The sequence below is a fragment of the Amblyraja radiata genome, chromosome 3, assembly GCF_010909765.2.
Source record: "Amblyraja radiata isolate CabotCenter1 chromosome 3, sAmbRad1.1.pri, whole genome shotgun sequence".
NCBI lineage: Eukaryota > Metazoa > Chordata > Chondrichthyes > Rajiformes > Rajidae > Amblyraja > Amblyraja radiata.
Genome location: NC_045958.1, coordinates 33,585,428 through 33,608,046, shown reverse-complemented (window position 1 = coordinate 33,608,046; position 22,619 = coordinate 33,585,428). Strand labels below are relative to the sequence as shown.

The window sequence follows — 22,619 nt, the reverse complement described above, 5'->3', positions numbered from 1 at the left end:
GCCGCTTTCGTATCTGCCTCAACCACCAACCCCAGCAGTGTGTTGAAGACACTCACCATCATCTGTGTAAATACGTTGCCCCATGCATTTCCTTTAAACCTCACCTTAAAGCCATGCCCTCCAGTATTTGATTTTTCCATCCCGGGAAAGAGGTTCTGACTGTCTACAATATCTATGCCTCTCAAGATTTGATCTACTTCAATCAAGTCTCCCCGTATGTGAAGACGTGAAAATCTCCATTGCTGCGTCTTTCTTCAAAGATTCCCAGACAGAATGCAGCACGCCTCCTCTTTAACTGAGGATAGTAACTCACAAAGTTAGACCACCTACCCCCTCTCCACATAACGTTGCCGGCTGGATGTTACAATTATGTTGATTAGCAGGCAGTGTGATGTTGGCACTGTTCCACTGTTCATGCATTGCCATCCTGATGACCATTTGCAGGGGTGGTCTTATATAACCCCCAGTGTTTTAAAATGGAGCATCATCTATGACAAAAATCAGACCTCTGTACGCAAAACAATGACTGAGGGAACCATATTACCAAATTATGAATGATCTTGTAACATTGACAGTTTTTCACTGACTGTCAATTTGCCATGGGATGATAAAAATACATCCTATAAATCCTGTAGAACATCATTACTTATTACCATTTCTTATTTGAAATACACCAGGACACAAATTATCATTTAAAAAGCTTCCATCATAATGATTTGGTGGACGTCACTGTGGCTAAAAGACCATTTTCTATCTTTTTTGTTTTGTGTTTTTTGTCATTCTGTGCAACTTTCTACATAAAAATATAGTTTAATGTGGAAAACTAGTGCTTTTTTTAAATCTAGAATTTACATTTACAGGCAACAAATCCCTAAAACCCTCTTTACATATAATATACCAGAATCCACACTCAATTTCTCAACAAACCAGACAAGGCTTTTGTTTATATCCTTTTCTCTCCTACACTTTTTCCCAACATATATTTTTTTCGGACATATATTGGAAATGTCAAATTCTCAGACATCAAAAATTAAATTACAAGACTCAACAAAAAAAATGACAAAAAGAAAATAGACATGGAAACAGTTAAGCCTAGAAGGCCGAATTTCTTAAATTATGTCCAAGCCACAAATAGAAAGAATAATACTGTGAAATCACGGTTCTAGTTATAAAACAGCATTAACCAGCATCTGATTGTTAAAACTTACCCCCAAAACAGATAAAAGAAGAATGACTTAACTTTTGTACATTTTCTGACCGGTTCCACAAAGCTCCAGGTCAGGTGCAGTATTTACATTCTTTAATCGGTAGTGGTGAAAAAGAATCTATTTAAGTGCAGGACATTCCTAGTGTTGCAGTAGTGATTTTTTTCCTTCCATTTAGAAGTCTTGAATGTACACATTATGTGCCTTTGTCTGAAGAGAGCTTTGTTCCAAGCGCAGTAGCATGTGTCAGCCATCACCGTCACTTGGGGATGGCTGAAGAGTCTGGGTTAAAAAGCTCCTTATACAGGGGAGGGAACAGGCTGTTTGCAGTCTCTGGGTGGAACAGCTTGAATGCTTGGAGCTTGTCGGTGTGCAGGTTGCAAAGTGCAGTTAGAGTTGGTAATCTGGAGATCAGCTGAAAGAAGAGTTAAAAAATAGAATACAACTTTAAACTCTGTAACCAACTATGTTCCCCTCAACCATTTTGCCATTTTGCCAGTGTCATTGTAAATCTAGCAGCAAATCCGAACTAACATGGTCACGCACTTTGAAGAAGGGTCTCAACCCGAAGTGTCGCCTATTGCTTTCCTCCAGAGATGTTGCCTGACCCGCAGTGCCGGATTTAGATGAAGAGAGGCCCTAGGCTATTCCACTTGTGAGGCCCCTCCCAATCCCCCACCCCCACGACTAGAGGAAGATGGAAGAATGTTTTAAATAATTTGAGTAAAGCCAAGGATGATGATGGGTGTTTTAAATTCCGCAATTTGCAATTCCTTCTCTGAAAGACATAAAATGTTATTATTATTTTTCTGTATAATATTTGGGAAATATTTCTTAAAGAATTGTTCCTTATTGACAATTATATTGCAAAATCTGAATCAAATCCGAATCAAATCTGCTTCCAAAAACCGTTTACAAAACGAGTATGCTTTTTCCTATCGTTAACAAAGATGCTGCAAATAAGCTTAGTTTTATTACTACCCTGACAGTGGCTGCCACGGCACTACACAGTAGGTTTCCAGCAATGATTATCAGCTCTACCCCTATCATTGCTCCTTGCCAACTTCCTAGTTCAAATATCTTTGCACTTTCCAACTTACCCCTGAGTTTTTACTTTTGAAGCCTGCAAGTATCCAAAGATGTTTGCAGACAAGAGGGAGCAGCTGATTGGGAGTCAGATCCCTGCTGATTGTACTGTATTGTAGCTGTTTGTTTTGTATTGTAGCAGTTTGTTTTGTATTGTATTCTAGGTAAGGGGAGTATGAGGGCCAGGGCAGTTTACTGTTCTGGATGTCAGATGTGGGAAGTCATGGAGTCTGATAGCCCTCCAGACGTCCACATCTGCGCCAGGTGTATCGAGATGGGGCTCCTAAGGGACCGTATTAGGAACCTGGAGCAGCAGCTCGATGACCTCCGTCTGGTCAGGGAGAGCGAGGAAGTCATTGAGAGGAGTTACAGAGAGGTGGTCACTCCAAGACCACAGGAGGCAGGCAAGTGGATCATGGTTGGGAGAGGCAAGGGGCACAGGCAGGGACTAGAGAGTACCCCGGTGGCTGTACAACTTGACAATAAGTACTCCTGTTTGAATACTGTTGGGGGGGACAGCCTACCTGGGGGTAGCGACATCGGCCGGGCCTCCGGTACAGAGACCGGTCCTGTTGCTCAGAAGGGTAAGGAAAAGAAGAGGAGAGCAATACTAATAGGGGACTCTATAGTTAGGGGGTCAGACAGGCGATTCTGTGGACGCAGTCGGGAGACCCGGATGGTAGTTTGCCTCCCTGGTGCCAGGGTCTGTGATGTGTCTCAACGTGTCCAAGATATCCTGAAAGGGGAGGGAGAGGAGCCCGAGGTCGTGGTACATATAGGTACCAATGACATAGGTAAAAAAAGAGAAGAGGTCCTGAAAGGAGAATTTAGGGAGTTAGGAGGGGAGTTAAAGAGTAGGACAGCAAAGGTAACAATCTCGGGATTACTGCCTGTGCCACGCGACAGTGAGAGCAGGAATGGAGCGAGGTGGAGGATAAATGCGTGGCTGAAGGACTGGTGCAGAGGGCAGGGATTCAAATTTCTGGATCATTGGGACCTCTTTTGTGGAAGGTGCGACCTGTACAAAAAGGATGGGTTGCACTTGAACCTGAGGGGGACCGATATCCTGGCGGGGAGATCTGCAAAGGCTACTGGGGGGACTTTAAACTAGAATGGTTGGGGGGAGGGACTCAAATAGAGAAAGCTATTAGACGGTGTGTGAGGCAGGAGGCAGAGAAGGAAAGCATTCAGACCCAACATGTAGGGGGGAAAGAAGAAAACAATAATAAACAGAGAATAAGAGGTGATGGGGTTCTTAAATGTGTGAGCAGAGAGACAGAGGGGTGTAAAATGCGGGCGGAAGCAATAGGTAGCAAGGTGAAAAGTAAAAGTGGCAGGCAGACAAATCCAGGGCAAAAATCAAAAAGGGCCACTTTTCAACATAATTGTATAAGGGGTAAGAGCGTTGTAAAAACAAGCCTGAAGGCTTTGTGTCTCAATGCAAGGAGCATTCGTAATAAGGTGGATGAGTTGAACGTGCAGATAGCTATTAATGATTATGATATAGTCGGGATCACGGAGACATGGCTCCAGGGTGACCAAGGCTGGGAGCTGAACATCCAGGGATATTCAATATTCAGGAGGGATAGAGAGAAAGGAAAAGGTGGTGGAGTAGCGTTGCTGGTTAGAGAGGAGATTAACGCAGTGGAAAGGAAGGACATTAGCTTGGAGGATGTGGAATCGGTATGGGTAGAGCTGCGAAACACTAAGGGGCAGAAAACGCTGGTGGGTGTTGTGTACAGGCCACCTAGCAGTAGTAGTGAAGTTGGGGATGGCAACAAACAGGAAATTAGAAATGCGTGCAACAAAGGCAAAACAGTTATAATGGGTGACTTCAATCTACATATAGATTGGGTGAATCAAATTGGCAGGGGTGCTGAGGAAGAGGATTTCTTGGAATGTATGCGGGATAGTTATCTAAACCAACATGTAGAGGAACCAACGAGAGAGCAGGCTATTCTAGACTGGGTATTGAGTAATGAGGAAGGGTTAGTTAGCAGTCTTGTTGTGCGTGCCCCCTTGGGCAAGAGTGACCATAATATGGTTGAGTTCTTCATTAGGATGGAGAGTGACATTGTTAATTCAGAAACAACGGTTCTGAACTTAAAGAAAGGTAACTTTGAGGGTATGAGATGTGAATTGGCCAAGATTGACTGGCAATTAGTTCTAAAAGGGTTGACGGTGGATATGCAATGGAAGGCATTTAAAGACTGCATGGATGAACTACAAAAATTGTTCATCCCAGTTTGGCAAAAGAATAAATCAGGGAAGGTAGTGCATCCGTGGATAACAAGGGAAATCAGGGATGGTATCAAAGCAAAAGATGATGCGTACAAATTAGCCAGAAAAAGCAGCATACCAGAGGACTGGGAGAAATTCAGAGACCAGCAGAGGAGGCCAAAGGGCTTAATTAGGAAAGGGAAAATAGATTATGAAAGAAAACTGGCAGGGAACATAAAAACTGACTGCAAAAGTTTTTATAGATATGTGAAGAGAAAGAGATTAGTTAAAACAAATGTAGGTCCCTTGCAGTCAGAAACAGGTGAATTGATCATGGGGAACAAGGATTATGGCGGACCAATTGAATAACTACTTTGGTTCCGTCTTCACTAAGGAAGACATAAATAATCTGCCGGAAATAGCAGGGGGCCGCTGGTCATAGGAGATAGAGGAACTGAGTGAAATCCAGGTTAGTCGGGAAGTGGTGTTGGGTAAATTGAATGGATTAAAGGCCGATAAATCACCAGGACCAGATAGGCTGCATCCCAGAGTACTATAGGAAGTAGCTCCAGAAATAGTGGATGCATTAGTGATAATTTTTCAAAACTCTTTAGATTCTGGAGTAGTTCCTGAGGATTGGAGGGTAGCAAACGTAACCCCACTTTTTAAGAAGGGAGGGAGAGAGAAAACGGGGAATTACAGACCAGTTAGTCTAACATCCGTAGTGGGGAAACTGCTAGAGTCAGTTATTAAAGATGGGATAGCAGCACATTTGGAAAGTGGTGAAATCATTGGACAAAGTCAGCATGGATTTACGAAAGGTAAATCATGTCTGACGAATCTTATAGAATTTTTCGAGGATGTAACTAGTAGAGTGGATAGGGGAGAACCAGTGGATGTGTTGTATCTGGACTTTCAGAAGGCTTTCGACAAGGTCCCACATAAGAGATTAGTATACAAACTTAAAGCACACGGTATTGGGGGTTCAGTATTGATGTGGATAGAGAACTGGCTGGCAAACAGGAAGCAAAGAGTAGGAGTAAACGGGTCCTTTTCACAATGGCAGGCAGTGACTAGTGGGGTACCGCAAGGCTCAGTGCTGGGACCCCAGCTATTTACAATTTATATTAATGATCTGGATGAGGGAATTGAAGGCAACATCTCCAAGTTTGCGGATGACACTAAGCTGGGGGGGCAGTGTTAGCTGTGAGGAGGATGCTAGGAGACTGCAAGGTGACTTGGATAGGCTGGGTGAGTGGGCAAATGTTTGGCAGATGCAGTATAATGTGGATAAATGTGAGGTTATCCACTTTGGTGGCAAAAACAGGAAAGCAGACTATTATCTAAATGGTGGCCGATTAGGAAAAGGGGAGATGCAGCGAGACCTGGGTGTCATGGTACACCAGTCATTGAAAGTAGGCATGCAGGTGCAGCAGGCAGTGAAGAAAGCGAATGGTATGTTAGCTTTCATAGCAAAAGGATTTGAGTATAGGAGCAGGGAGGTTCTACTGCAGTTGTACAGGGTCTTGGTGAGACCACACCTGGAGTATTGCGTACAGTTTTGGTCTCCAAATCTGATGAAGGACATTATAGCCATAGAGGGAGTGCAGAGAAGGTTCACCAGACTGATTCCTGGGATGTCAGGACTTTCATATGAAGAAAGACTGGATAGACTTGGCTTATACTCGCTAGAATTTAGGAGATTGAGAGGGGATCTTATAGAAACGTACAAAATTCTTATGGGGTTGGACAGGCTAGATGCAGGAAGATTGTTCCCGATGTTGGGGAAGTCCAGGACAAGGGGTCACAGCTTAAGGATAAGGGGGAAATCCTTTAGGACCGAGATGAGAAGAAACTTTTTCACACAGAGAGTGGTGAATCTCTGGAACACTCTGCCACAGAGGGTAGTTGAGGCCAGTTCATTGGCTATATTTAAGAGGGAGTTAGATGTGGCCCTTGTGGCTAAAGGGATCAGGGGGTATGGAGAGAAGGCAGGTACGGGATACTGAGTTGGATGATCAGCCATGATCATATTGAATGGCGGTGCAGGCTCGAAGGGCCGAATGGCCTACTCCTGCACCTATTTTCTATGTATCTATGTTCCCTGCACCCGCCATCGTTGCTTACTGGAGCACGTGTGAATGTTTGCCAGACCCCGGTACCACCAGATTGACACCGATGTGCAGCCGAGTGTGGCCAATGAGATAAGGGGCTGGAAAGCTGTGTTTTAAAAAAATTATTTATTGCCAGTGCTAGTGTCGAGTTATCGGCTTAAAGCAGTATTATTCTGAAATGGAGGGCAAGGAAAATTACTGAAGGGTTGTTTAGAGACTACAGTGCGTTGTGATAGCATATGTAAGTGTCAAAAATATTATACACCTTGGCCGGAGGTTCCCATTAAAAAAATGAGAATCATAATGCTAATGGCCACCAAATGCAGATCAAGGAGAATTTTTTTTTAGCATTGGATAGGTTCAAGCTGCAATATTTTTTCTTGCTGCCATCAAGCTTAACTAAGCTAGACATTCTTGTCCAAATCTGATGGATTTAATTTGTACCTGACATTTTTTATCTCAGCAGAAGTTGTGAAGTTAATGGTTGCAAATAGTATTCCACTGATAATTTGCACAGGTTCAACTGCAACCTCAATGGATGTGTGTTTAAACTATTCAGTGGATTGATAATTCATTGATTTTCTCTCCTTCTTTGGTGACACAAGGAACAACAGATGTTGCAATCTTGCATAGAACACAATGTGCTGGAGAGTAATGCAGCGAATCTGGGAGCATCTCTAGAGAACATGGAAAGGGATCCTGACCTGAAACTTTGTCTGTCCATGTCCTCCAGATACGCTGCCTGACCTGCCGAGTTACTCCAGCACTTTGTGTTTTCTCCTTCCTTGTTTGAGTGTTCCTATCATCTCCACTAGATCTTGCTTGATATGTGTGAACCATTATGGGAAGACAAATGTAAAATCTAGTTAAAAATCCTAATATCCAGTGGCAGTTCGATATTGAATTTGTCAATAAATTAGAGTAACAGGATACTTCACAGTTATAAGTGACATGCAATGATTAAACCATCCAAGGGACTGAAATAATCTTGTTATTTTTTTAATGTCAACAATACAGAAGGCAGCACAGTGGAGCAGCTGGCAGAACCCCACACCACCAAAGACCAGGTTCAATCCTGACCTCGGGTACCATCTGTGTGGAGTTTGCACATTCTCCCTGTGACTACATGGGTTTCCTCCGGGTGCTCCAGTTTCCTCCCACATTCTAAAGACGTGCGGGTTTGTAGGTTAATTGATCTCTGTAAATTGACCACAGTGTGTAGGGAGTGGATGAGAAAGTGGGTTAACAGAACCAGTGTTGACTCAGTGGGTAGAAGGGCATGTTTCCATGCTGTATTACTAAAGTTAAAACTAAATTAAATGTCCTGTCATGTTCTTATGCTAAATTCATTGTTGACAGGATAAATGTTATACCCTTGATCATTCATATTCCAAGGTAGCACACTAGTAGATTAATTCCTTTCAAATGCATAGAAGAAACCTTTCTAGTTGTCACAGAAAAGTCTGTGTGTCCTGCAGACAGTTTTGGTATTACTGAGAAATTTTCAGTTAAGCCTGGTCTATTCCATTTGTACTCCCAACTGTTCATATCCGGGTGCCTTCCCATCTCCAATCCTCCCATTTGATCAATGAATCAGCTCAACAATTACCTTTGCTAATGTGTCATCGTCCAGGTGATTTTTCTGAATCACGTGCTGTAGTGCAAAATAAACCTTTTCCTGTAGCTTTTGAACCTTCCTCGGTTCCATTAACCATGGTCGATCTGAAGGATGTGAGGAGAATACAGAAGAATGGTCACTAAAGAGGACATACGTTTATGGTGAGGGGGATAGATTTAATAGGAACCTGAGGGGTAACATTTTTATACAATGGATGGTAAGTGCTGCCGGAGTGGAGGCAGGTACAAAAGTAACGTTTAAGAAACATTTGGACAAGTACATGGATAAGTCAGGTTTGGAAGGATATGCGCCAAACACAGGCAGGTGGGACTAGTATAGATGGGACATGTTGGTTGGTATGGGCAAGTTTGGCCGAAGGGCCTGTTTCCATGCTGTATAACTCTCAAACTATAATTGCAGTAAAATGCGGATAAATGTGAGACATTTTGGTGGCAAGAACAGGAAGGCAGATTATTATCTGAATGGTGTCATGTTAGGAAAAGGGGATGATCAACAAGACCTGAGTGTGCTTGTACATCAGTCACTGAAAGTAAGCATGCAGGTACAGCAGGCAATGAAGAAAGCTAATGGCATGTTGCCCTTCATTGCGAAAGGATTTGAGTTTATGAACAAGGAGGTCCTACAGCAGTTGTACAGGGCTCTGGTTAGACCGCACCTGGAGTATTGTGTGTAATTTTAATCTCCTAATTTGAGGAAGGACATTACTATTGAGGGAGTGCAGCGTAGGTTCACCAGGTTAATTCCCGGGATGGTGGGATTGACATATGATGAAAGAATAGGTCGACTGGGCTTGTATTCACTGGAATTTAGAAGGATGAGAGGCATCCTATAGAAACATAGAAAATTCTTAAAGGATTGGACAGTCTAGATGCAGGAAAAATGTTCCCGATGTTGGGGGTGTCCAGAAACAGAGGTCACAGTTTAAGAATAATGGTTAAGCCATTTAGGACTGAGATGAGGAACAACTTCTCCACCCAGAGAGTTGTGAATTTGTGGAATTCTCTGCCACAGAAGGCAGTGGAGGCCAATTCACTGGATGTTTTCAAGAGAGAGTTAGGTTTAGCTCCTCGGGCTAAAGGAATCAACGAATATGGGGAAAAAGCAGGAACGGGGTACTGATTTTAGATGACCAGCCATGATCATATTGAATGGCGGTGCTGGCTCGAAGGGTCACCTATTTTTCTATGTTTCTATAATGTGAGATCCATCAAAAGAATGAATGAACTAGACTACTGCATCAGATATTTAGGTCTGAAATATACTCAAACTTGCTTGTGTATGGTAGATAAACACACACCTGGCGATATCAGAACAGCAGCCGAGAACAGAGCTATTTCTTCCTCAGTCAGCTGGAGGGAGCATAAACTTTTAGCAAAGTCAAAGACAGCACTCACTAGATCATCACATCCTGTGAGGGAAACAAATGGCAATCATAAGATGAACAGCTCAAAGGATAGTAACATGAAAATTGTTCAAAATGTGTTGACATTTTCTTTCCATTGATATTCATATCAAGACATCAGTCTTATTTCTCTGTCGAATTATTGGAAGAGCAACTTGGAAAGCTGAGACCATAGAAAATAACGGGCAGCTTTATATATTACATCAAGGGTGGCACAGTAGCGTAGCAGTAGAACGCCAGAGACCCCGGTTCGATCCTGACTACGGTTGCTGTCTGCGCAGAGTTTGTATGTTCTCCCCATGACCACCTGGGTTTTCACCAGGTGTTCCAGTTTCCTCCCACACTCCAAAGACATACAGTTTGTAGGTTAATTGCCTTTGGTAAAAATTGTATTACAGTGCTCGAAATTAGCGGTTGCCCGGGTGCCAATGACCACCTAAAGTGCCGCCGGGTAACCTAAATGCCGAGTCATTTTGCCCGGCTTGGCACTGCAGATGCTGGTTTATACCGAAGACAGACACAAAAAACTGGAGTAACTCAGCAGGTCAGGTAGCATCTCTGGAGAAAAGGAACGTGACGTTTCGTGTCGACGGCAGCAATAGCTGTAGTGCGGGTCAAAGATACTAGGTGCTGGGTGACGGAGAATCGGAGCGAATGACGGGCCCCACACAGCAGCAGCGACCAAAGATTATAGAGCGGATCTTTGGCAGCGACAGCGGCTCCTCCTGCCTCACCCCGCCGGTCCTGATAACGGCCGCTGCCTGCCACTCCACCAGCGGCGCTTTCAAAACAAACCCTCCCGCACGCCGCGACCTGGAGGAGGGAGGGAGAGCGGGAGGCCCTCTTCCGCCGTCTGAAGCGTCTGCACTGCTCGGCCCCGCACTTTGCTGTTGGCTGGCGGAGGAGGGGAAGCGGTGGCGAGGAGATCCCAACTGCCTCCCCCTTTGGCGGTGGACAGGGATGGCCAAGGCAGCGGGGCAATGATGCCGGTGTTGTCTGAGGAGGGCTGACCTTCCTTCCTCCCCACCCCCCTCTGTCTCTCTCCCCTCTGTCTCTCTCCCCTCTGTCTCTCTCCCCCTGTCTCTCTCCCCCTCCCCTTCTGTCTCTCTCCTCTGTCTCTCTCCCCCTCTGTCTCTCTCCCCCCCGTCTCTCTCCCCCTCTCTCCCCCTCTATCTCTCTCCCCCTGTCTCCGTCTCTCTCGCCCTCTGTCTCTCTCCCTGTCCATCCGTACTGATCCCCCCATTCAACCCCACTAACATCCCCCGCGCTCTCCCCTCACAATTTTATCTACTCCAACCAACACGCACTAATTCCCCAGCCTCAATCCATCCATTCCGCACCGATTAATAATAACAATTCCCAATGTTATTATTTGTTTTAATCCATAAAGATGGATTAATAAAATTGTGAACACGTGAAACATTAAAACCGCAGGGTTCGATTGTCACTGCTACCGTTGACATGTTATTACACAATTCATTTTACCGGCAAATCAATGCTCTTAATATGGAGTATCAGTACCGTAGTTATTTAATGAAAACATTCACAACTATACGTTGGATTTATCCAGGTTTTACTTCTACAGTCGGTCATATACTTCACAAATTTGGTCAGAAGATATTTCAGTTAAAATTTTAACATTAATTCTGAAATTGGAATGATGGAAACAGCGTTTATCAATAATTTTTATTTAATCTGGTGCGTACAAACTGGGTATCTTAATTGCTGTTCATAACACATACATCTAATCTGAATGTCCGGTAATGTGGCGTTTTGACACCTTTAAACATATTACCAAAAGAACATTTGCTGCAGTTATGTCCTTTGACCATCTCTTGTCAGTTAGTGTGATGTTTAACCTGTCAGATGGGAATAGTCGGGTTTAACAGCTATTATCATGAAATGTAGTTTTGATATTTCCTTGCAACCTGTATATTTTGTTGTGGATAAATGATGTGGGAAGCGAGAGTGTTTCTGCACCAATAGCAATAACGACTCATGCTATGGCCATGTCATGATAATTTTCGGTCCTTCACAGAAAAAATGCTTGCATCAATCTGTAGTGTGCATGGTTAAGCATATATGTTACCATGGTCCAGGATTTATTGACACAGGTTGATCATACGCTGAATAATCCAACCATATTTTTGTTTGGAAGTGGAAAGAAATAACAGAAATTGCATTAATTGCAACGTGTAAAATGAGTTGAGATACTGTATTATAATTTTGCTGCATGTCATTGTGGTATATATCATGTCTTGATTGGTGAATATGTTTAGTTTGTAACTTTATTTGAAGCAGAAATAATATGTGAATGCTTCATTGAGCATAATTCCGACTGGTAACTACGCACTTCGTCCGAGCACATTATCGCACGCATCATGCAAGTCGTCTTAAATGACCACCTAAACTGTCATTTGGCAGCCTAAAAAACTGCCTAGGTTGCCCGGCTGGCAACAGGGAGCCCTGGTATATTGTCCCTAGTGTGCAGGATAGTGTTAATGTACGGGGTGATCGCTGTCTTTGGGATGTGGGAGGAAACCGGAGCATCTAGAGTAGTTCCATGCACCCATGGGGAGTAGGTGCAAACTCTATACAGACAAAACCCGAGGTCAGGATTGAACCCGGGACTTGGGCGCTATGAGGCAGCAGCTCTTCCTGCTGTGCATTGTGCCACTTTTATGATTTGTAGTCCCAAGAGTCAGTAGTGGTGCTGTATTTATTTCATGGAGACCTTAAGCATACCCGTGAATCTTTTACTCTGGCCTCCTGGCAGCTTCTTCACGTGATTAGCACAGAACTGAATGGGAAAAGGTGCACAGGAACCTCACTTACTCACTAAGAGCCATGCCATATGCAGGTTCCTCAGTGGTGCCCAAACCCCGAAGGAACTGTCGGACTGAGATCCTAGAATGGAGGTAAAGTTATCAAAGACAGAGGGGCAGTCAAAACCTTCAGGAAGAAGCACTGCAAAGACCTTTAGGGTTGCACGGTGGCGCAGCAGTATAGTTGCTGCCATACAGTGCAAGAGACCAGGGTTCTATCCTGACTAAGAGTGTGTTGTCTGTACGGATATGTACATTTCTATCGTGACTGCCTGGGTTTTTTCTGATTGCTCCAGTTTCGGCCCATACTCCAAAGATGTACAGGTTTGTAGATAGATTGGCTTCTGTAAATTGTAAATTGTCCTATTGTGTAGGATAGTACTATAGAGTATGGAGTGATCGCTGGTCGGTGGGGACTTGGTGAGAAGGGCCTGTTTCCACGCTGTGTCTCTAAACTAAACTAAACCTCCTAAACTGCACCTTTCTCCTTGATGTAAGCACCTTCGGCTCCATCCTGCATGATGAGTGGTGAGATAATTAAATCTGTACATTGAAAGATTTCAAATCACAAAGAGTTGTAGAGCCTTATCTTACCGAGAGCTTTGAATATTTGCATGCCTCCGTATTTTCCCTCAAAGAGCACTGTGTTGTTGAGTGGGTTAAAGGCACGGCACATTCTGACCAACACCACCTCCAAACACCCTAAAATACAGAGATCACCCAGTTCATTACTCTGACCAATGAGACGATAATACAGTAAATATTTTGAACACAACCAACCTAAATTATAGATGAAGCCATAGTTATGCCATCTTCCCAATACGCAGCTTACTTTTGATCAATTTTCTAAAATGAAAACTCAGTGGCTTAAGTGACGGATATCTTTTCAATTAGAATGGTTGCTTTGTGAATTATTAACATAAAGTATTTATCAAAAAATAAGTCTATTGTTCAAACCCTGGAAAAAAGATGAAGCAATGAGTGATGATTTCCTCTCATATGAGCAAGTTTCAAATTAGGTTCAGAAGTGGTAATGTATAAACCATTCCAAAGCTTGTCAAATTCATATGCTCTCTGATGGGAGTTAAAACTATTAAAAATGAATGATTATTAGTCTGAAATGCTCCTTTCTCATGATAGGGAGTATTTCTGTTCTGTTTTCAGGTTTGAGTCTCTCCTCTTTGGTGTTTTGAATGCGTAATTCACATATAGAGATGGTTTGTGTGCTGCTCATTTAGTGAGGATGGGCCACGAGTGTAAGCTTGTTCCTGTGGAAAATAGAGCAACATACTATGAAAGTTTATTACATTTCCCATTAATCTTGAGCACAAGATTAAAGTTTTTGTTCATTTATGTATGAATGTATGTGTTTTTTTACTGAATTGTCTTAATATTCCAATTGCTTCAGATTGGTGGTGAGTTGGACTATTCATTTTCTTCCACATTTTACTTCCCCCTTTTCACACATTTTGTAGGCAATTGGCAAGCAATGTTCAGGAGAGTTGGTGAAAGGTCTGAAAATGGGAAGATAGACACAAAAAGCTGGAGTAACTCAACGGGACAGGCAGCATCTCTGGAGATGAAGAATGGGTGATGTTTCGGGTTGAGACCCTTCTTTAGATGGGAAGTTCAGTGGTGCATGAAACTCCAGGCTTCCTGTGGTACTAGGGTACACAAAAATGCTGGAGAAACTCAGCGGTGCAGCAGCATCTATGGAGCGAAGGAAATAGGCAACCTTTCGGCCCGAAACCCTTCTTGTCTACTCCTGTGGTACTAACAGGCAGGATAGGGTGAGCAAGCATTTTGTCCACCTGCTTTGCCATTCTGGTGTATACATCAGGTGAATCAGAGGCTTTTGGGGATGGGTGATGGTGGGATTGTTGGATCAGGAGCTGAAAGGGTGAGAAGAGGATATATGCTGGGATGCAAAGGTTGAGATGGAATGTTTGAGGGAGTCAAATGACAGATTGTAAAGGGGGCTGGGGTAAGGATTGACTGTTTTAAGCTAGTGGGATAGAGAGGCGTCAATTGTAGATGAATCCAAGAGCAGTTGATGGATGTGTGGACAGGGTGAAGATGACAGATCTGTGATTAGATGAGGTTGGGAGCTAAAATGAGATTGTTAGTTGGAAGGTGCAGTCAGGTGAGCCAGGCGGGGTGGTCAAAAGTCAAGAATGTTTTATTGTCATATGTCCCGTCGCCAAGTCTATATAGTTTGGAGCCTATTTGGAGGTTGTTGTATATAACATGGTTGAAGGGAAGAAACTGCTCCTGAACCTAAGGATAGCTAGGCAAGTATATTACTTAAGAAAACCTATTTGTGATTGGTTATCAGCATTGCATGTTCGGGCTGGGACTGATCTAAACAAGTCCCTCGAATAAGGCCGCTTCAACATTTCTTACAGCACCATGAATCATGCTTCTGTCTTAGTGAACCATGGATGTCACTGGACACTGGATTGTGTATGCCTGGGCTCTCCTCTCTATTCTGGCCCAGCAGAAACTTTTAAGATCTATTTTTCTTTAGGTTTTAAATCTCATTACCATTTGATTTGTATAGTGCACACTGTCATATCATTACATGATCTGATTCAAGGGAAGTATCACCTGCAGGGATATAGTCCCTTGCCTGAAGGTACATCCAATTATTCATGCTGATGATGTTTGTCGAATAAGGAGAGTATCACAGATGAAATAGACCATGCCCACCATAGGTAAAGTGAAAATAGATTTAGATAAGCAAATGCCCTCTCTAGATCATCGTCAGAGATGTCACTTGACACGTTGAGTTAATTCAACATTTTGTGTCCCTCTCTAGATTAGTTCATTGAATCGCACAGAACATTCCCCTGCCCCTGCAGTTGAATTTCCCTGCACTTTCCTTATTATCCTGTAATTTGTTTTCATTATGCACATATCTTATATACTTTTGAAAGTTACAGTTAAATCAATTTCCTTCACCCTTCACCAGTCAAGATGGCGGACTGCAGGAGTGGGGCGCCGTTGTGTATGGCTGCTCTGCCTGCAGTCCGTCCTGTCACCCTGTTTTTTAATTTTTAGTCCTGTTAAAAACAAAATGTTTGTTGGTGGTCTTCTTTTATGTGGTGGGTGGGGGGAGGGGAAGGGGGAAACTTTATTTCCTAGTCCCTACCTGGTCGGAGAGGTGGCTTCCCTCCGAGCTGCTTCTTTGCCCCTTCCTCACGGCCTACCATCAGACTGGAGAGGCGTTTCCTGTCGGGACCGGGCCAGAACCCCAGCTTCGGCGGCGGCACAGTGCTGGAACACCACCACGGAGCGGGCGATGCCTTGCCGGGTCACCGTGCAGTAAGCCCCGGAGTGCTGTGACCGCCGACTCCAACATCCGAGGAGCTGTGGCTGCGGGCGTACACCCGCGGGCGGCGCTGGATTTAAAACACCGCGGAGCCTGGGATCCGAGATCGCCAGAGTCGGAGCTCCAACCAGCGCGGCCTGAGGACTTCAGGTGCCGTGGTCTCCGGGGAGGAAGCGGCCGCTCCAGACATTTCCAAGCCGCTGAGGTGTGTTCACCCGACGCCGGGGTTCCATCTTCCCGGCAAAAGGGCCTGAAAACATCGGACTGGCTGCGGAGGCCACAAATAGGCCCCGACCTCGGGTGATCACAGAGGAAGACGACTGAACTTTCTGATGCCTTTCCCCACAGTGGAAATTTTGATTCTGTTGTGGGGGGACGTTCATGTTGAATTCTAATGTTGTGTCATTTTTATTTATTTTTTAATTTTTCTATGGATGTATGAAAACTTAATTATTTCTTCTATGTAAAGCACTTTGGTTTCAACTCGAGTTGATTTAAATGTGCTATATAAATACAATTTACTTACTTACTTACTTCTAGATACTGCATTTCAGAATCTATCTGAATGCTTTTACCACTGACACTTTGGCAACCAGCCTAATCAGCATGGTCAGATAAATTAAACTTTGAACCTTTTCAAGACTTAAGATCACAGTAATAGATGCACTTCTTCACTAAAAAAAAAAGTCAGGGAGATTACTAAGTCTTCTGACACAGTTTCCACTCAAAGAATTTGGCGAAATAACTATTTTTTGTCATGCCAAAGTAATCAATATATTTACATCAGAATAATTAGATACCATCCAGTTCAAAACTTACATCTTAACTTTTATTAAAACCAAGTCATAGTCTTACAATGTGGAAACAGGCCCTTCGGCCAACTTGCCCACACCGGAAACATGTCCCATCTGCACTAGTCCCACTTGCCTGCATTTGGCCCATAACCCTCTAAACCATGTACATGTTTCTTAAATGCTGCAATTGTACCTGCCTCAACTACCTTCACCGGCAGCTCATTTCATACCCACAGAACTCTTTGTTTATGAAAAAGTTATCGCTCAGGTTCCTCTTAAATCTTTCTGCACCTCACCTTAAACCTATATAAGATAAAATTTTGAAACTTGAAAAAACAATTACGTTCAACCTGTTCCATCAGCTCAATGTCTACATTGTTATTCTTGGGTCTGCATGCACTTACACAGAATAGTTGTAGCAATTTTTGCCTTGCTGTCCTTTAAGTACCCCCAGCATTGATATTTAGCCATAAGCGAGAGAATGTTATGCATCATTTAAGTATAGTTGTAACCCATACCTGATTTGAGAAGGAGAATTTGATCATTCTGACACAAGTCCATAAACCCTGTAATGCGTTTGGCAAATTCGACTACGTACTGAATTGCATGCGTGACCTGAATTGCACACTGCTGCCATATGACTTCCCTCACCTTTTGAAAGAGAAAAGAGATACAGTAATGGAAGAAGAGAAACCAAATTGCACAGAAACATTTTTCATGTGTCAGAAACATACAGTATGCCAAAAAGAGCAGAGGCATTTTAGGCAAAATACAAAAGAGAGAGATGTCGTATTGTTCCTGAAAGCTGCTTTAGCTTGGCTGAGCAACCGATTGAGATGCATTAGAGGGAATGGATAGTGGACTTGTGGCTTGAATACTATCAATTGCAACTTCACCATAGCTATTTATCTTGTTTATCCATCCATTCCGTTTTTGCAACTCCTTCTATGTTGATTGAAAGATACAGCATGGAAACAGGCCCTTCGGCCCACTCTGACTCATTTACACTGGTTCTATGTTATCCCACTTTCTCACTACTTCCTACACCCTAGGGGGAATTTACAGAGGCAAATTAACCAACAAACCCACACATCTTTGGGATGTGGGAGTAATCCAGAACACCCGGAAGAAACCCATGCAGCCACAGGGAGAACATGCAAACCCCGCAAAGACAGCACCTGAGCTCAGGAACGAATGCATGGTGATGCTGGTGAGGCAGCAACTCTACCAGCTGTGTCAATATGCTGCATACTTCCTTGCTTTTTTCTTGAAGAAAACCTTTCCATTTCCTAACAGAATTTAACTTATTTATCTTTGCTATTTAATTTTTCTAGATTGTTAAACCCTGCAATTACTTCTTTGTGACAGGAATGTCAGGAATATGCTATTTTTACATTTCAGATCATACTTGCTCCTTATTTTTTAAAAGCAAAACAAAAATGGCAGATGCTGGAAAACATTAGTTTCTGGAGATATTCACCTGGTTTGGCAGCAGCTGTGGTGAGAGAGAAGCAGAGTTAACATTTCACGTTGATGATTCATCAGAACTAGGAGCAGAAGCCAAACGTGTTTTAAGTTGTAGAGGAAGAGGAATGGTGGGGAGAACAATTGTAATATCTATGACAGACTATCTGTGATTAACAAGACTTCTCCATCCTCCCGTGGCACCTTTGACACCTCCACCATTTGCATAATTTAGCCTCCCTTGGTCTTCATCCTAACACATTAATTGTCTTTGTTCTCCCAAATAAACCTGGCAAATTACACATCAACCGTTTGTCCAATTTCTGTGCAACTTAAACATGTTCACTATCACATGGTTCTAATATGGGGGCAGTGATCTGAAATGTTACTCTCTAGACTCCACAGGTCCATCAATTGCTCTTGTGTTCATCCATAATTAATGGCTCTCCATCCCACTTTGTCTCCATAGAGATGAGTGTTTCCACTATTTTTTAACAATTGTCTTTGTTTGTTCTTGTAAAGTAGTACCTTGTGCTTTAAAAAAAATCTTGACATTTATTAACTGAACTTTTATGTGGCTCTTGCATTTTTTGTTTTTGGTTCAAATTTGAATTTTGTAAAAATGTTGTAAAAGTAGATGACATAATGGTGTTTTAAAATATTTAAATTATGACATAATCCAGGCTTTTAATGCAGAAAGCGGCATTTAAAAGACTTTTAGATATGCATGTGACTAAGCAGGGATTCGAGGCATATGGATCATGCGCAGGCAGATGAGATTAATTTCAGATGAAGATAGACACAAAAAGCTGGAGTAACTCAACGGGACAGGCAGCATCTCTGGAGAGAAGGAATGGGTGACGTTTCAGGTCGAGGCCCTTCTTCAGACTGGTTAGGGACAAGGGAAACAAGAGATACAGATGGTGAGATAAAGAACAATAAATGAAAGATTTGCAAAAAAGTAATGATGATAAAGGAAACAGGCCATTGTTAGCTGTTTGTTGGGTGAAAATGAGAAGCTACTGCGACTTGGGTAGGGGAGGGGGAATACTGGTGCTACCTGAAGTGAGAGAATTCAATATTCATACCACTGGGCTGTAAGCTGCCCACGCGGGATGAAGGGCCTGTTCCTGTGTAATACTGTTCTGTTCTAAATGCCTTCTTTGCCAATTCATCTCTTTTGCTTTTGAATCAATATTGCCGTTTTATACTGTACGTCCCAAACCTTTACCAAGAATATCCAGCTGAATTATTTGAAATAAACCTGGCACATTACACACAATCACCTTGATCCTATCATAGTTATGGGCAGCAGAAGTGATTTCACGATCTGGTAGGAAACCATTGGCAACTGCAGTTTACAGACATGGATAGAAGGATACAGGCCATGTGCGGGAAGATGGGGAGTTTAGTATAAATTGGTATCATGGACAGTATAATCATGGTAGGCCGAAGAGCCTGTTCCTCTGCTGTACTGACAGGTGATCATTATTTTCCACCCATAAGCAGAAAAGCCTCACACTTGCATCAATGATCAAGCAACAATGATTGTGCAGCTTTCTCAAAGACAAGCTGCTCACAAAGATCATGTGATCCCTGCAGCAAGGACCTCCCCATTCTGCTCTTGCTGCTGAGTACTATACCTTCAGCGGGACTCCTGCTTCTCATCTGTTTAGTTTAGAGATAAAGCGTGGAAACATGCCCTTTGGCCCAGCGAGTCCACGCCAACCAACAATCACCTTGTACACTAGTTATATCCTACATACTAGGGATCATTTATACAAGCCAATTAACCTACAAACCCACACGCCTTTGGAATGTGGGAGGAAACCGGAGCACCCAGAGGAAACCAACGCAGTCACAGGGAGAACGTGCAAAGTCCGTACAGACAACACAGCTGCATCACTGAGCTGCCCTAATGATGCCAACAAATCGGCTGGGCAACCATTCACATTAAAGGTTCACGGACAACAAGGAATATAAATCATAATTCCTAACTCCAATATGGACTGGAACATATGAATCTACAGTGATTATTGTAGTGGATGAAATAGTTTAGTTATTTAGCTTAGTTTTGTTTATTATTGTCACGTGCACCAAATAGCAGTGGAAAGTTTTTGTTTGCGTGCTTTCCATGTCAAAGAAAGACTACACATGATTAAATTCAGCCGTCCATAGTGCACAAATAAAGGTAAATATGTACAACATAATCGTTTCTAAAGATCAAAACAAAATAAAATTTCCTGCTTTAATGTTTCCAAATACACAGGACAAGATGTTAAAAAATCCAAAGTGCCAAATGTCAACTTGCTCCCGGTGCTGATGGGAGCCTTATGCACTCACCTATGCTCCTCCGATGTTGAGAAAGGCTAGGCAGACATGTCATTGGGGTTATCAAGTGGGAACCTACTTTAATCTACGTTTCGCTGATTGGACCCACGACGTCTCCAGTAGGCTCAGCGGTGCATTCTGGCGTCTCAGAACCACCCCCCTCTGCATCTGTCTAGTCGGGTATTTGGGAGACCAAATGGGGTATTTCCTCTTCAACCAGAGCCACTGGCTACTCCGCTCTGCCAACCATGATGTTTCTTTGATGACCTGGCGTAGGGCTTGTCCGCTGATCCCCAGGTCCTTCATCATTCTTACGGTTGATGTTGCCACGAATCCTCGACATCCAACTTCTACCGGGCAAATCTTAGCTCCCCAGCCCCGCTGTTCTGCCTCCACTGCAAGCTCTGTAGATCGCAGTTTCTTTCTTTCGAAGGCTATTTCGTCGCCCATTCCTTCTATCCAGAGATGCTGCCTGTCCCGCTGAGTTACTCCAGCTTTTTGTGTGTATCATCAATTATAGAGTTAAGTAAAAAACACAGAGTGCTGGAGGATCTCAACGGGCTGGGCGGCATCTGTGGAGGGAATGGATTAGGAGTTGTTTCGGGCCAGGGTTTTTCTTCAATAGGAAGGAACTGCAGATGCAGTTGTCTTTGCAAAACGCCAGATGATTCCGGGAATGCCATGAAAGAGCGAGAGAGGGAGATAGATAGATAGATAGATAGATAGATAGATAGACAGACAGACAGACAGACAGACAGACAGACAGACAGACAGACAGACAGACAGACAGACAGACAGACAGATAGACAGATAGACAGATAGATAGATAGATAGATAGATAGATAGATAGATAGATAGATAGATAGATAGATAGATAGATAGATAGATGAGAGGGGGGGGAGGGGGAGGGAGGGGGAGTGTGAGAGAGGATCCCTGGAGAGGGAACACGTATTGTCCACAGGGACTCTGGAGGCCGTCCGTGAATGCTGGTCGCCGCGTGGGGTCCAGATCATTGTAATTAATGACTGTACCATTGTACTATAATGATTGCTTGATGTATTGTAAACTTTGAATGTGTTTTTGATATGCTGTATTATGCATTTTGCTGAATAAAGTCCTTGGAAAAAAAGGGAGAGAGAGAGGGGAGAGAGAGAGTGAGAAAGAATGAGAGAGAGAGATATAGAGATTCCAGCCTATTAACCCCAAGCACCGTGGTAGATCAATGCTTACAAAAATAATCTGCTCTATGATCTTTGGCAGTCCAAAAGCGGCAAAGGAAAATTAAAATTGATGGACACAGGGTCTGGACCAATCGCTGACAAGGTCTCAGACAAATCCCGTCCCCGGAGACGTCATGTCCGTTATTTGCCTTTTCAGCATCGTTTCCGTTCAGTTATTAGGCTTTTTGGCATCATGTCTGTTGGGTTATTTAGCTTTTTGGCGTAATTTCCGTTAGTTTATTTGGCTTTTCGGCATCGTGTCCATTCAGTTATTTGGCTTTTCGCCGTTGCGACCGTTGGGTTATTTGGCTTTTCGGCATCACTTCCGTTCAGTTTCGTTCTGGAAGTGGCGGTGCTGTTGAACGGCTGCGGCTCGCCTGCAGTCCGTCTGTTTTTACTTTTTTTGTTGTTTTTTTGGTCTTGTTTTAGTCAAATTGTTGTTTATTAGGTTGTGTTATGTGTGGGTGGGGGGGGGTGAAACATGGTTTTCTGTCTCTTCCTTCGGGGGAATGCGACTCTTTCTGTCGTATCCCCCCTTCTCTGCCTCCATCTGCGGTGAGGTCTAATGGCGGAGCTGGTGGCCTCCAACTGCGACCGACCTCGAGGCTCCGGAGGCAGAGCCAGCCAGGGCTTACAACGCGAGGCTGGACGAATTCGGAGCTGTGGCGGCGTTCCGGTGGCAGCGGCGCGACTCGGGGCTGAGGCGGTGCTCCGGTGGCAGTGGCACGACTTGGGGCTGAGGCGGTGCTCCGGTGAGGGTGGCCCAACTCGAGGCTGAGGCGGTGATCCGGTGGCTGAGGCGGCGTTCCGGCGGCGGCGACCTGAATCCGGGGCTCGGCCGCGGGCCAGTGGACGACATCGTCGGGAGCTCGCAGGTCACAGGTTGGTGACCTGTTTTTACGGAGCTCCCGCGGCAACAGCTGCATCCGCTGGACTGGAGGGCGACATCTTCGGCAGCTTAGACCACCCCAGGCCGCGGAGCTTGAAA

General features: G+C 43.8%; 1 protein-coding gene across 1 annotated transcript in view; it reads right to left on the bottom strand.

Moving 5' to 3' along the window:
* Positions 1-809: 809 nt before the first annotated feature.
* Positions 810-22,619, bottom strand: part of rorb (RAR related orphan receptor B) — a 219,173-nt gene continuing 197,363 nt past the window's right edge. Inside the window, exons 7-11 of the mRNA XM_033017557.1 lie at positions 17,135-17,267; positions 13,086-13,193; positions 9,562-9,672; positions 8,235-8,347; positions 810-1,620 (exon numbers count right to left, since the gene is read on the bottom strand). Of these exons, the coding sequence (XP_032873448.1) occupies positions 1,465-1,620; positions 8,235-8,347; positions 9,562-9,672; positions 13,086-13,193; positions 17,135-17,267 (621 nt within the window). The 3' untranslated portion in view covers positions 810-1,464. The remainder of the gene's footprint in view (positions 1,621-8,234; positions 8,348-9,561; positions 9,673-13,085; positions 13,194-17,134; positions 17,268-22,619) is intronic.